The sequence below is a fragment of the Panthera tigris genome, chromosome F2 (assembly GCF_018350195.1).
Source record: "Panthera tigris isolate Pti1 chromosome F2, P.tigris_Pti1_mat1.1, whole genome shotgun sequence".
Classification (NCBI taxonomy): Eukaryota; Metazoa; Chordata; class Mammalia; order Carnivora; family Felidae; genus Panthera; species Panthera tigris.
In genome coordinates, this window is record NC_056676.1 from 23312653 (window position 1) to 23328648 (window position 15996).

The window sequence follows — 15996 nt, forward strand, 5'->3', positions numbered from 1 at the left end:
ATTGGAAATACTCCTTAGCATATAGTACAGTGATGGGCATGAAACTAGGGCTTAGTATGACTGCTGAATGAATAAAATGCTTCTTGATTTCCAATGGAAATTTTCAAAAATCATTTCAGAAAAATGGTCGCTTTAGGACGTCTCTACCCTCCTCCCCTTGAAGAACTTAACTCTTCCATATACCTCTGAAAGCAGAAGTGATATTTAACATTTGTAATAATTTGTGGTATGAACACAAACCAATGAATTCAGACAACAAAATGGTCCTGAAAACTCCTGTTGGCCCAAGAAATGATCCATCAGTTGCTAGATGATGGAGAGGTCCCAGAGGTCCTGGACATGAGGCCACAATGGTAGGGGGTGAAATATGTGGCAGCAGCTACTTGCCAAGTATTATGAAAGCATTTAAACATTTTAACACTTGGTACAACCATATCAGAGGGCACAGACTGAATATCAGTTCCATAAACAAGTAAAATGGTATTCTCTGCATTTTATAATGACTGCAGAATAGAATATCTATAAAATGTACTTCTGTCAATCATAGGCAGTTTTGGATTTGAAGAGCAATGAGAACAATGAGTCTCTGTAATGCAAGGTGTGGACAAGGACAGAAAACAGTCAGAAGCCAATGTCAAGGGGTCAGTTAGGCAGTACAAGATCAAAGAGAACCAAAGTACTGGTAGGCCAAGACAAACCAACAGAGCAGACAGGTGGTAAGTAACCAGCAGTCAGAGTACAAGGGTCAGCCAAGCAGACAGTAAGGATGTGCTAGGTAAGGAGACCAGCAAACAGGAGCCTAGGAAGCAGAAATGTAGCAGCAACGAGGCTCTGGCAGCCAAGCGAGTTTGTTCCTGAGCTGAAAAATTTCTTATTATGTTTCCTTCTATGGCAAGAACTGATATGAGGCCATGACTTTTCTGGATATGAGGTTTAGTGAGCCAGGTAGGAAGCCTACTGCATATTAGTCCTCTGGAGTGAGAAATTTAAGTGTGGGTCTTGGTATAATGGTGACACTTCTCACCAAAGGTACCAGAGGACAGTAGCACACCAATGGACTGCCTACGAAGGGTCACAGAGACGTTTTTTATCACTATGTTGACCATTACTAATTTCACATATGTTAAATATTTGGGGGCTTAAAACTGTCTTCAAATTCCTTCATCAGAGGATGCAAAGAGAAGCAAATTAACTAAAGGGTATTTTTAAAATATGTGATCTGAAAAGGCATTAGCTGCCAACTTAGAAACAAAGAGAGCAGGCCAAATAACTATTAGCAATGAAAGAAGAAAATTGGATTTCTGAAAAATAACTAGTTTGTCTAAAAAAGAATTTTGGAAATGGGGAGAGACATGACTTAATTGAAGGTGTATTACTAAGAGCAGGTTTCTGTTTTTCGGTTTTAAATAGTATAATAAATCATACACAACACCATAATTTGAGTTTACAAGGAAGGTAATACTCTTTAGGCTGTAAAAGTGACCTCCAGTGGGTAATAACGCTCTCAAATCTGTGGCCTGGGGGACTATATGCCATTGATCGTCACTTTAAAAAGTCTATATAGGCAACAGTTTTCCACTATAACTTTCACATCCATTTAGCCAATTATATACATATGGTATTTATTGGTTTAATAATATATCTGGTTATGATTCATTAGTATGAACTGTTAACAGAAAGGTTTGTAGAATATTTCCCTAATGATCTTCAAATCAACTTCAAATATATGGATCTATAGAACAGTAGAAATATTAAATTCCTACTTAAATAATGTAAAATTGGAATACTGAATTAAAAATCAAGGAACTAATGGGGTGCCTGGGTGGCTCAGTCAGTCAAGCGTTTGACTTCGGCTCAGATTGTGATCTCACAGTTTGTGAGTTCAAACTCTGTCTCAGGCTCTGTGCTGACAGTGCAGAGCCTGGAGCTTGCTTTGAGTTCTGTCTCTCCTTCGTTCTCTGCCCCTCCCCCACCCCCACTCACACTCTCTCTCTCTCTCTCTCTCAAAAATATATAAACATTAAAAAAGAAAAGTTTAAAGATCAAGTAACTACTGACATGGAGTTTGTATGCAGGTCCCAAGTTGACCAAAACTTATTAGGGAGAAAAATCTAGAAAATATTTTTGGTTCTATAATTTGTTGAGATCATGAACATGAAATTATCTTCAAAGAGATAATCTGTTGTGAAACACTGAGCTATAGGTAACTGGGGTACAGGTCAAATAACCACCCTAAAAATCATTTTTAGTGTAGTTGAGAAAAGTCAGGTTTTTAGAAACCTAAAATTTCACACTTTCTGTTGATTAAAATAGCTGTTAATCATCACTTCAGGAAAAAGTGGGAGAAAGAAAGCAATAAATTAAATTTGTGGGTTTTGACTGTAGTCCAAAATTAATTTTTGGGTAAAATTAATAAGTCACTTGTGGGCACAATATCACTGGATATGTGCACCCTCCTAGAAATGTGGTCATGCTATACTAGGCATAAATGGAATCATGAATCAGTTATAAAATATATAATATTTAGTCTTCTCACTGCCTTCTCCTATAACTCAGTGTTGGTTCTGGAAACTGCTTATACAGCTGAAATAAAAGAAGTGAAAGATCACCATGGAAACAAGAGAATATTCCCTACTACTTAAAAAAAAAAAAAGTCCAGCTATGAAATGTTTCTAAATGGGATTTCAAAAGGAGACAAAAGTAACCTCCTTTGGTACAAACTTTCTTTCAATGCTCTGATGAATACTGATAAAGAAAGACTTATTATTCCCTTAGAGAATAAAATTGATTTCCACTGTAGAGTAAATAAATACAAAATTCACAATCAAGTCTAACTGTGCTGTAATAGGGGAACTATTTCCAGAAAACTGGCTCCTTTCTGAAAGAGAATGAACTCTGAATGCCCATGTTTAAAATAACCATTTGATACAAATTTCAAAAGGTGAATGCCTAATGTTTCTTCCTTCTAGTCCAGGAATTAGACCAGCAATTTTTGTCCTGTAAAGTGGCAGATACTAAGTATCTCAGGCTCTGCAGGCGACAAGGTCTCTGTCATAACCACTCATCTCTGCTGTTGTGGAGTAAAAGTGGCTATAGACAATACCCAAGTGAATAAGCATGACTGTTTTCCGATGAAACTTATTTATGGGCACTAAAATTTGAATTCCATATAATTCTCATATGTCATGAAATATTACTCTTCTTTTGATCTTTTTTCCAATCATTTCAAAATCTAAAAACCATTCTTAATTCAAGCGGTAGCATGGATTTGGCCTGCAGGTCACAGTTTGCTGACTCCTGTTCTAGACCATCCATGAGTGATAAACTATCCAGTGGTGAGAAGTTGTTCCTACTGACTTCCTGCTGATTTTTTTTGAAGATATGATTGAATTTGTAACTGTGTGTGGTGACAGATGTTAACTAAATTTATTATGACAATCATTTCACATAATATGTTGTATACTTAAAACTAATACCATGTCATATATATCAATTATATCTCAATTAAAGAAAATCTAAAAACAAAAACAAAACACTATGTGAACTACTGGGTCAATTACTGAAATATAAAATGTAAAGGAAAAAAAAGATATGATTAAATTCCTTAACCACAATATATACTTGTGTAAAATGGGAATTTCATATAATAAAGTTAAAAGTCAGCAGAAGAAATTTTTGTCCTATAATCATGGGATATGTTTCAAGTAGAGGAAATATTCTGAAATATTTCAATATAAAAAAAATCAGTATATATGAAAACAATTTCTTGAAGCAAACATTAAAATTGATGTGCCTTTCTAATATCTCTCTTGGCACCCTATTTCATAAAAAGTAAATGAAAATCAGGTTACATTTTGAATTTTGGCAGCTCCAGGACCTCGTGGAAGCCGCCAATGGCAGTGATCATTCCCTCTCTGTCAACACCCCATGGCACTCAGCACTCTGGCTTGACGTGTGGAACAAGAAAAACAGCTGAAGTTCAAAACCCACACTGAATCTATGTAACACAAAGAATTCCTGAACCCTATTACAGATACCTCTAGGATGATGACATGGGGTCTGTTATTATACAATGTCACTTAAGTGTGTCCTTTATGTTAATTAAAAAAAAAAAAAAACAACACTTTGTCTTAGGTAATTGTTGCTCCAAACTATGAAGTTCGTGTCTCTTTATATTCTGAGGACTGCAGTCCCCAGTGACATCATTCAGTGGATACCGACTTATGTACTACAATACGGAATGCTAGAATCAGGAGGCAGGCTCTGGAACTTGAAGAAAGCAATTCAGGACACTGAGAAGGACGGAGGCTTATGCATAATAGGTTACAAAAATTAAAGATTACAAACAGATCAGTGGAAGAATTACTGACAGATTCCAAATGCTACATATACTCAGTTACATATACTCAGAGTACGTAAACACTCACATGTCAACATACGAAAGTACCAGAATGCTTTCACAAATAATGTCCTTATAAGGCACCATGAGAGAAAGCATACTAGGACAAACATTGTACTTCTCTCACTAGTTCTACCAAATGAATTCTACCAAATCCAAGTTATTCTAATTTTCTTAGAAATCCAATTCAATTCCATCCTATAAACATGAATTGAGTGCCTCCTACATGCCAGAGCATAGACAAGGAGAATTCAAAGGTGAATAAGACATTGCCCTGCACCTCCAAGAGGTTACTGCCCAGCAGGGTCCACCAATATGAAAAACAATGGGAAGATAGTTTGATAGGTTTAACAATGGAATAACACAGAAAGTAGATTTGGGGAAGGCCTATTGACTGCCACTGACAGCTTGGTTGGATCTGACGGATACAACAATTAAAGTTCCTATTAAGAGCAAGGAGAGAATGGCCCAGGCAGAGGGAACAGTGTAGACAAAGACACAGATGCAAAAGAGCATGAGATATGGGAACTCAATACTGCCAGAACATAAAGTGTGGGTTTTAGTTAGGTACAGGGTGAATGGTGAAGGATGAGATGGGAGACAAGGGCAGGGACCAAATCATAATGCCCAGAGACCTGTGCTGTGCAACACATACGTGGTACTGAGCACTTGAAGTGTGGCTAGTCCAAAATGAGACATATGAGAAATGGTTAAATACCTCAATAATGTAAAAAGCTGATTGTATGTGGAAGTGATACTTTGGATATATTGGGTTAATTAACGTATATTATTAAGATCAAGTTCACCTGTTGTTTTTTTTAATGAGTCTGAGAGAACATTTCGAATTATATAATGTGGCATTTAATTCCTCATGTAGTAGTCTCTGTAGTTGATTCTTCAACAATCATTTCACCCTAAGCATTTAGACTCATGGTGATCTCAGGGCACCTGACTGGCTCAGTCAGTAAAGCATGTGACTCCTGATCTTGCGGTCATGAGTTCAAGCCCTATGTTGGGTGTAGAGATTGCTTAAAACATAAAAATCTTAAAAAAGAAAAAAAGTCTCATAGTGATCTCATTGTCTCTTGCCAGCGACTGTTAGGAGATGGGCTTGTGAATGACTCAATCCAGGCATGCACCATGAAGGAAAGATGGCTGGAGGAGTTCCTGATACAAGATGTCTTTGCTCCTAAAAGGAGATACAGTAAGATCTGATCTCTCATCTTCTTTTAAATGTGGATACACTGCCAGTGACACAGAGAACTACTGTGGCCATCTTTCCATGAATCAGAGGATGAAGCAGAGCTAAGAAATGGAATAACCTGAGTCCTTGTTGTCATTGCTAAGCTACTTTATCAACCAACCCTGGGATTCACCCTTCCTCTGAACTTCCTGTTATGGGAGATAACAAGGTTCCTTATTGTTTAAGCCAGTATGAGTCAGGTTTTCTGTTACTTGTAGCCAAAAGCATCCTAACTGATCCACTCCATCAGACTAACGTTTACCTCAAGGGAAAGGGACTATACATGTACTATCATTTAAGACCATCTAGCACTATAAAAGTTCTGTGTATAGTCTATAATCAATCCACGCATTATTGTTGTGATAGTATATACTATCACATATGTGCCATATCACATTAATTAATCAGGAAAGAAAAACCTATGAGCAGACTTTAACTAAACAAAAGTAGAAGAGAATACCCTTTAGATTTGGATTTGTAACTTGTTCCATGTACTTCATGGTTGTCCTTTCACTGAGAGGTTGGCCTTGAATTCCAGTCAAAGCACCCACACTGGCAACACCTCAGCTTGGTATGCAAAGATGGACATAAATTTTTACAGGTGATGTAGCAAATGAAGCAAATATACGAACACTATATACCTCATAGAATTATTATGAGAATCAATCAAAATAATGGATGTAGAGCCTAGCACAATATCTGGTACAGAGTTAACACATTTATATAAATTTAGTTCCTGTTTCATTTATCTTGTAGAATTGCTCATTTCATAAATTTTAAGAATTTATGAAAGCTAATTATGCTTTGTCTTTTATATATATGTATATAAATGTGCTAATTATGCTTTGTATGTATATGTATGTATATGTACATAAATATACTAATTATGCTTTGTCCTTTATATCATAATCTCATCTTATGTTGACGAGAAGTCAAATTAGAGCAAATAGTAATTTACATGTTATATACTACATGGGTGAGTTAGTGCTTGGTTAGGTGGTTGATTTATTCCTTTTTTATATGAAGCAAGTGAGTTCCAAAGCTAACCTGAACACAATAAGGTAGGCAGTGATAAACCACATAACTAGAAACTAAGCTACAGTATTTTAACTAATCTACATCTGCCTACCCAGTGCTGGTGAGATTGGTGAGATTAATAATGCAGTCTAAATGAAGGTGAATAAAATAAAATATAAAGACAGGGAAGGAAGTTTATGATTTTGAGGCTGTACCTGGAAGGTGACCGATTTAAGCAAAAGAGAAAGAGTAAACAGGACTCAGTAACATCCAAGCACGATGAAGAAAGATGTAGAAAGTGTCAGGCCACAAGGAGAGAGGAAAGAATATTTGGTGAATTATAACCAAGCTAGAAGATTCCAAAAACCTTTCCGCATTATTATAAATGATTCTGCTTTTAATAATATATACCAACCAATATAAATTTAATTTCCAAATAGGATATATTGGAAAACATTGAGCAAAACCCTCACTAGCTTAATCTTACCGAATAAATGTGCTCTTTACCCAACTTATGAATAAGGATGACTGCTCTTCATTGAAACCGCCATATGCTCTGCAGATTTTAAATTTCACAGGATGATGAACTCACTGAAGCCTACATTAAGTTAGTTACCTAGCCTATTACGAAGACTAGAAGTTAGTTATCTTTGGATGCTCTACTATCTAGTGCAATATTCCCAGAGAGTTGTTCAGTTGACAAATTTTTGCTATATTTGTTAAAATACTTAAAATATTTTGCTAAAAAACATTTAAAAAGAAAATCACCATCTAGAAATTTAAACTGTTTTTATACTAGACAATTAAACATTCAAAACTAATGTAAATTAATAGTATCACATTTGCTACGATGAATAAAAGCAAACGTGTAGAACATTTTCACCCAGATCTCACCAGGACGCCCAGGCAGCAACCAGCCTGAATGACTGCCTACTCTCTGGATGAGAATTCAAAGTCCCCAAATGGGAAATGCTGGCCTACAGATCCTTTCTCTGAAGTCAGACAGGGGCAGGCTTAGACCACTTTTGGAGACTAATAATTATTCTAGGAAGTCTGAAGCGGGCCTTAACTAACCACTGGTATTTGGAGAAGCTCTAAACTAGGCTCTAAGTTAAATTTAGTGCATTCTAAGGTGGATCCAACATATTCAGAGCATACAGGAAAGGAAAGGGGATGTCATGTCTCCACATTTCCCTGGGGTCAATACCATACATGGGTCAATGATAAAGGAATGAAACTGGCTTTTTTAAGTTAGGTTTATTGAGGTATAACCTAAATACAGTAAAATTTACCCTTTTTACTAAAAGCATACAGTTCTATAAGTTTAATAAGTGTATAGTCATGTTCTACCACCACAATCAAGATACAGCACATTTCCATTGCCCTTCAAAATTCTCATGACAACTTATGGTCAATCCTTCCTCAGCCCCTGGCAACCAATGATCTGTTTTCTGTCTCTCAAGTTCTGCCTTCTCCAGAATGTCATACACATCAAGTCTACAGTATGTTGCCTTTTGATTTCTGGTTTCTTTCATCTGTCATGATATAACTGGCAACAAAGCGAAAGAGACCTGGACACTGAGTGAAACGGAGAGTGGTAGGAATTGAAACTGGAGAGGTGGAAAGGGCCAAATCACATAGGGACTTAAATGCCATAACAAAAGTTTTGGATTTGTACTAGGTGTGATGGGAAAAGCCACTGGAAGGTTCTGAACAGCTGAAAATCTGATCGGATTAACTTAATTCTGGCTACTGCATGGAAGATAGACCACAATGGAACAGAAGCAGAAAAAAAGGAATCTAGTGTAAAGACTACTGCAGTTGCCTGGATTCAACAGGATAGGGGCATCTGGCTGGCTCAGTCAGTGGAGCATGCAACTGTTGATCTTGGGGTTGTTAAGTTCGAGGCCCACACTGAGTGGAGAGATTACTTAAAAATAAAATTTTTAAGGGCGCCTGGGTGGCTCAGTCAGTTGACTGTTCAACTCTTGATTTCAGTTCAGGTCTTGATCTCATGGCTCATGAGATGGGACCCTGTGTTAGGCTCTGCACTGCCAGCATGGTGCCTGCTTGGGATTCTCTCTTTTGCTCTCTCTTTATTGCTCCTTCTCTCTCCCCCTCACTCTCAAAATAAATAAATAAATATAAAATAAAATAAAATAAAATAAAATAAAATAAAATAAAATCTTTTAAAAAACCCAAAAACCATGATAGTGACTATAAGGGCAACAATGGAGGTAGTGAAAAGTAGTCAGATGATAGATGTAATTCAAAGGGATACTGGGACTGGACGTAGCATGTGAGGAGGAGAGAAGAGGCAAAGATGCTCCAAGGAGCTTGGCTTGAGCAACAAGGTAGGTGATGGTGTTGTTTACCAGGATGGGTAAAAAGAAAGGACAGGGGTGAAGGGAGAGGCAGGTTTGTTGGTGGGAGAATTAAAAGCTGCATACATTTGGACGTTGTCAGCATACAGATGATACTCTATCTCCCTCCTGACCATTCTGCAGATCTGTATGGACCTTTGATAGAGATACTTCACAGTCCTTGTCCTCTCACTCCTTAATACAGTGAGTGGATACACTGAACAATACATTTAGTCTCCATTTTGCTGAGTTCCTAGGGTTAAATCTAAAAAACTAAGGTAGCCTGTAAATGTTCAAGGCTAGAGAGCTCTTCCATTTGTCACCTTCATTTTCCACGTAGATAAGAACAACAGGAGTTTGTTTTAAGAGGGGTCGCCTCTAAATTTTACATGTTTTTTCTCAGAATACTTACTCTGTTCATTAAATTACGTTGGCTCAAATGAACTAAGGATAGAACACGTTCTGTAAGTGATTGTAGTTTTTCTTGCTTTAAAATGTTTTCCAGTATTTACTGGTTAACAGATGAAAAAGCCATTTAGTGGTACATCCTTTCCAACTTAATGAAATCAAGTTTATGCTTTCAGTATGGTGAAGAAGTACTTTTTGCGTAGATAGACCCTGAGTATGAGGAAAGCGTAAGGGCAACATAATGCGGAAAAGCAGAGGATGTGCAGTAGAGATTTACTGTGCCTCCTTTCCTCAGGGAGCCCGAGAATCCAAGCACAAGGGAGGAGTACTGATCACACTGTACTTCATTCGCACCTCTGAGGCCACCGAAGTAGAGTGTTTAATGTACAGAATGACCAATCCAGTCACAGCTCCATTCATTCATCCATCTATCCATCCAGCTTCCATCCATCCACCTGACCATTATCAACAAATTTCCTGAAAGTCTTTTTTTCTCTTAAAATTTCACGCAAATTCATCAACTCTAATGCAACTGTATTTGCTTTAACATAGAAATGCCTTTATTTACTTACCATTGCGTAAAACTGACATTCCAGTAGATGTAGTGTAAGACCTCTACGTATACGTGTGCAGGCTGTGTGCTGAACACCTTGTGGGGTAGGGGGTGGGAAGACCATTCATGCTGTAGTTCTTGTGGATTTGGACAGCAGTAAATTGCCTTGAGGAAGAAGCATCTTTTTTTCTAACCTGTAAAGGTGCCATATGGGCTAACACCAGCCCAGAACTTTACCACATGGACTTGGCACAAGCCTGAACCAGCCCCATTATTTTATTCATGGAGAAGCCAAGCTCCAAGAGGCAGAGAGACAAGTTCCCACAGCTACTCCATGGCAAATCTAGGTTTGATCTCGGTCTCTATTCCCATTCCAGTGCTCTTGTACAGCAGCATGCTGCCTCTGCTAACAATGGGTTGCTCTTCTCAGGTGTGTGGCTTTCTGAAACACTCTCTCATGTCTTTGCTCAGCCTAACAGGCGGCCTTTGCAGGATGGTTATCTCATGCTGCCCTTGCATGTGTTTCTGCCATGAATGGATACAGAGATACAGCAGCAGCTAGACTTGTTGGCAAATACTCAAAGTCGTAAAGTTGCTAGTTTGCAAGCTCCACGAGAGCAGGAACCATGTCTAACATCCTTATCACTTATCCTTAGCACCTAGCATATAGCTAAGTCATAGTTTTACACAGGGAAACACAATACTTTCTATCAATTAGCTTAGGTCATGTCCTTCTAATTCCTGCTGCACTCTCTTCTGCAGCTAGAGCAGAGGTCAGTGCCAAACTCTGAGAAGCACTGGAGTAATCTCCAAGCTGCTTTCGAAGTCAATATGCTATTAACTGTTTATTATTAGTGGGGCTTATTCAGCCAGGAGCAGGAAGATCAGTCACAGAACCAGAAAATGGCAGCACTGGAATGGATCTTGCAAGCCATCTAACCAACTCCTTCATTTAACAATCCAGAAAACATTCCTCTCCCAAAGAGAGGGCAGAATCCACTCAGGTAGCTGCAGCTAACTCACGCTGTGGTTAGTTCCTAAAACGCATTTTTTCTGCCTAATTTAGTTGCTTTTTCCTCAACACCAATCAACAAATGATGATCGGAAGGAAACCCCACAATGACAGAGACATTATGAACTAGGGAAGTGCGCCATTAAGGATGTCTTTTTTGAGCTGGGTGATAAATCATGTGTTTGAGAAGATAAACTACTATGTTCTTTTATTCTTTCCATGCAAGGGTACTACTCAGAGAGAAGGAAAAAAGGACTAGTCAGGCAAGACTATTAGAAGTCTTCAAATTTACTGAGAAATGGATATAAAAGTGAGTTACCACTGTTCTGCATATGAATAGTTAATTTAGAAAGCATAGCTGGTTAGTCAAACTGTAAATCGTGTATGTGTATTTATTTTTACTCCAAACTAGAAATTCTATGACCTAGATCATTAGTCTAATCCGATGATTATTTTAATTGAAAATATGTATTATGTTATAAACAGGATATTTTTTTGCAAGCTGCTATCTAAACAAGGGAATTTGTCATTAAGAAATAATATACTTTTCAGATTTTAAGCTGTAATTCAGAAATAAAACCTTAAAAGTAGAAACAACACTGCAGTGTCATTTAAATAAGATCTCAAATTATGGGAGTAAGGTGATGATTCTGAAAGTTCAGTTATTTTATACACATTCTAGAATATTGAGCTCTCTTCAACAGAACTGAATGAGTATATTACAGTGAGACCCTAGTGTTATCTATGTTGTTTATCTAACCCTGCTTCCTATATGTAATTTTTAAACACGAAAATAACTTGTAGGGCAAATATAAGAGAATTTTGTATTTTAATTAATAATGAACTACCCACTAGAAGTCTAAAATAATTTAAATCTCCCAAGATCTTGGTTTCCCAACCCCCAAATTTTGGATTTTTAAAAATTCTAGCAGATGGTGCTAGTGGGTAATGTATTAGGGAAAGCAAAGCTGTAGGTGTGCACATAACTTCCATTTTGATGGTCTCTGATTTCTCAGCTGGGCCATAATGCAGCAAAATGGCAGTGGCAAATTATACCTGATCATGGCTGGCTTCAATGGAGCTTCCAATAGCATGGAAAGTCATCTGCACAGGGGCTAATGTCAGACAGGTCACACACTCTTTGCCACTTTGTCTATCACAGTAGTGAACCTATAACAGAACACATGCAATCTGCTGAACGCCACTTGTAAGAGGGAGCCAGATGCAATAGGTCCTTTCCAATAGGTCTAGATTTCCAGAAAAATTCAAATAATTTATGCAGAATATACTTCAGATATTTAAAAAGCTATCAAGGACCTTCCGATATCCAGGGAAAATCTATTAATTCCATTTTAAGTACTTTTGAGGTTTTAAAAGAGTTTCGGATATGCTTTATAAAATGCTTTACAGTGTTATAGCTAGTAGAAAAATTCACAATTAAATACCATACCTATCTTTATAGTCCAGCTTTTCATAATGCATCATGCATAAAAGACTCAAGGGTAAGCATAAGTCAAAGTTCACTTGATTCCAATGGAATTTTGTCAACCTGAATTTTTGTCCATCTTTGACTCTACATGTGTGTGATTGCCAGTTAACTGCCAGTGATGTTCTTCTATTTCTACATTACAGTATACCCTATAAAACCACTGCTAAATATATATAGATATCACTACCTCATGTTCTGCTTGAAATTGACATTGTAATCAAATTGAATTAAAGTGAAATGATTTTTAATGTACAAACCAAAATAAAGTTACTATATTATTGTTTTTCTTTTAGTTAAACACAACCAACCATTATTAAAACCACATGTAAGACATTCCATATCAGAGGCAGGGTAAATGGGGGTAGAGGGAAGTGTGAGTCCATCTTCCCAGTGGGAAAATTTCCATCCTCTCATTTACCTACTTTCAGAAAAGTTCTTTCTAGCAGTTTTTATTTTCATTCTAAGCTAACAAAGTAAAAATAGCATTGCTTTTGTGATTAATGAAACGTGCCTATAGAATGGGATTCTTACTGATTGTTTTATAGGGAAAATTGGTTTTATTAGTTATAACTTGCTCAAACTGTTAAATTTACATAGATCTAGGCTAAAAGCTTAGGTGAAAATCTTGAATTTGTGAGGAAGAAAATTAAAATACACATATCAGTTCCCTGTGGCTTTTTTCTAACTGCTGCATAATATCCATAATATACCTTTGTTATAGATTATGGTCCACGTATATTTTGTTATGGATAATATATATCTGACTGAAAATGACAACAATATGGATCTTGGTCTAATAGGTTAATAATTGAACATTTTTAAAGCAGTAGGGTCGTTAAGATTCACCATCAGTTTCCCTGAAGGTAGGGAAACATCCTGGAATCTATAAAAAGTAGTTTAGAGTTTAAATCAAGGCAATATACAAAGCTTGTTTCCAAAGTACTTTAAAGATTTTATGATAAAAATATTTTTTTCCAAGTTAACTTTGGGGAAAAAGATTTGACAGCAGTTCTAAATCACTGCACTATGCCTCCTAAGCAAGTTGAAAGGTCACTCAGTATATATGAGTTCAAGAATGTGGAAGTGTTGTTTACTATGCATCAGCTAAATATGATGGGGGGAATGAAACTTATCACATAACAGCTTTATGCAAAAGCCAATAAATGGTGACACTAAAATAGCTACAGTTCACAGCTATTTATGGTACCATTAAAGTATTATGTCTGATATAGTGCTATTATAAAACATGCTTTTTAAAATAAAATATAACCGCCCTTTGACATCAATTGAAAATCTGTATGAAAGACATGACACTTCCCTAAATACTCAAATTGATACTGAATACACTTATATGTCAGCCAATTTACTGCAGTTCTAGTCTTCTTCTAGAGAAATGAAGATTATAAAGGACAGAAATACCACAAGACAATCCTAGTAGAAAATATAAACTCCCAACTGCATTTCCATCCATGGCTTAGACACTATTACTGAAAGATTTAACTTTCTCCTAACTGTATACAATTCACTGTAAGCCTGCAATACCCTATGAAATATTATGCATCCTGCAGACATTCAATATTGGTGAACATGTATAACCTGTATATAACATAAATGTAGAGGTGTGAGTTTGCACATAGCTTCAAAGCAGACGTCAGAGCATCCAGTGAATGTGACAGAGATTGCTAATTATCCTCCAATATTCTTCCTCAGTAATTCCCAGCTGGCTACTTAAATGCTCAGAATAAAGTTCATATTTCTCAGCCTCCCTTGCATGTGATTGAGTAGAACGTAAATGTAACAGCTTCCTGGAAACTTTAAAAAGACATTTCAAGCGTGTGCCTTTTGCTCTTATTCTTGACTCGCTTTGTCAACCTGCTTGAAATGCGGGTGGATGTTAGCATCTTTTCACCATAGGACAAAGGCAGAAACCTAGAGATGGTAGGATGGTGAGTAGGCAGGATCCTGGGTCCCTGAAGACTTGATGGAACAGAACCATCACACTAGCTCTGGACTGCAAACTTACAGACCTTTATATGACAAAAGAATAAACATCTATTTTATTTAAGTCACTGGGCTTTTTATCACTTACAAAAGAACCTAATCCCAGGGGGACTTTTCCTGCTGCCCCAGAACTGACACCAGGACCCATAGCCAACAACAAAAGGATCTCTAAGGAGCTGCCAACATTTAGGGCAGGGACAGAGGGAACTGGAAGAAACCAAATGCTGCCTCAAGAAAATCATGAATATCATCTACATGGAAGCCAGTAGGGAATGAAGCCAGGCTAGGGTGGCATCTTCCCCTACCCTGGCCCCCTCCTGGCTTCCCAACATCAGAGTAGTAAGGCCATGAAATGAAGCAGGCGGATGGGGTGCCTAGGTGGCTCAGTCGGTTAAGTGTCTGATCTCAGCTCAGGTCATGATCTCACAGTTCGTTTCAAGCCCTGCATTGGGCTCTGTGCTGGCAGCTCAGAGCCTGGAGGCTGCTTCTGATTCTGTCTCCCTCTCTCTCTGCCCCTCCCCTGCTCACACTTTGTCTCTGTCTCTCAAAAATAAATAAATGTAAAAAAAAAAAGAAAAAAGAAAAAAAAATGAAACAGGTGGAGTATGGCAGAAGAGGTCCCAAAAGTCCCCCCCCCCCCCACCGACCACAAAGACCACAAATATTCAAAGGCACCGAAGTGAGAGGAAGAGAAAAAGAAATCATTGCCCACCCTCCCTCCTCCAAGTGTCTTGAGCCAATCAACTGGCTTGCAATGCTGGGGATCGGAGTTTGGCATTTTACAGTGAACCAGACTCAATTTTTAAAATTAAAGGTAACCAGATATAAAGGAACATGAATGGGAGATCTGACAGAGCATGGAGGAAAGTGGTGACTGGAGAAATATAAAATCCCTCCACGTTTGTACCTTCACTGCACTGAGACTGCCCAATAAACCAGATAAAAACTATGCGAAAAATACAAGAAACTAGTGATTGAGGACACAGTTCCAAATTAAACAAAAAGTAATAATATACAGAAAAGAGGCCTTAAGAAAGAGTCACATGTTACACACCACTCCACATCAGCCAATCATAAAAATAAGTTTGATATGGCTCTTTTTAGTGATATATTTTCTTCTTGGATATAACAACATTAAAGTTCATAAAATTGTGAATGTCAAAAAAAATGTGTGAATGACATTTTGAAATTCATCCTCTGGCACAGAAAAATGCTTCTTATGATTCAAAGCATCAACAGAAGCCAGAATTCTGAGGACCACTAGCCTGAAATAATTAGGGTAATAAAATCATACTACATTCTGTAAGGCACAAATCTTTAGAACCGACACAGCAAAATCTATTGTAACAGAGCAGTGTGTTCCTACAAATGTGGCTCTAAAAATTCCACTATTGTCACAGGACCTTGATTTTGATTAAAGAAAAAGTTATATAAAGATAATTTTAGAAGACTACAAAAGTCATCTCCTATTGTACTTTAAGATTTACTATTTACAAATCATATCATTTTGC

General features: G+C 37.3%; 1 protein-coding gene across 9 annotated transcripts in view; it reads right to left on the minus strand.

Moving 5' to 3' along the window:
* STAU2 (staufen double-stranded RNA binding protein 2) overlaps positions 1-15996 on the minus strand; it is a 309135-nt gene that overhangs the window by 90380 nt on the left and 202759 nt on the right. For 8 of the 9 annotated variants that reach the window (XM_007080358.3, XM_042973269.1, XM_042973267.1 and 5 more), the window contains one exon: positions 12052-12165. The exons of the other annotated variant lie outside the window; for it this stretch is intronic. In XM_007080358.3, coding sequence (XP_007080420.1) covers positions 12052-12165 — 114 coding nt within the window. The remainder of the gene's footprint in view (positions 1-12051; positions 12166-15996) is intronic. 9 annotated transcript variants of the gene reach the window in all.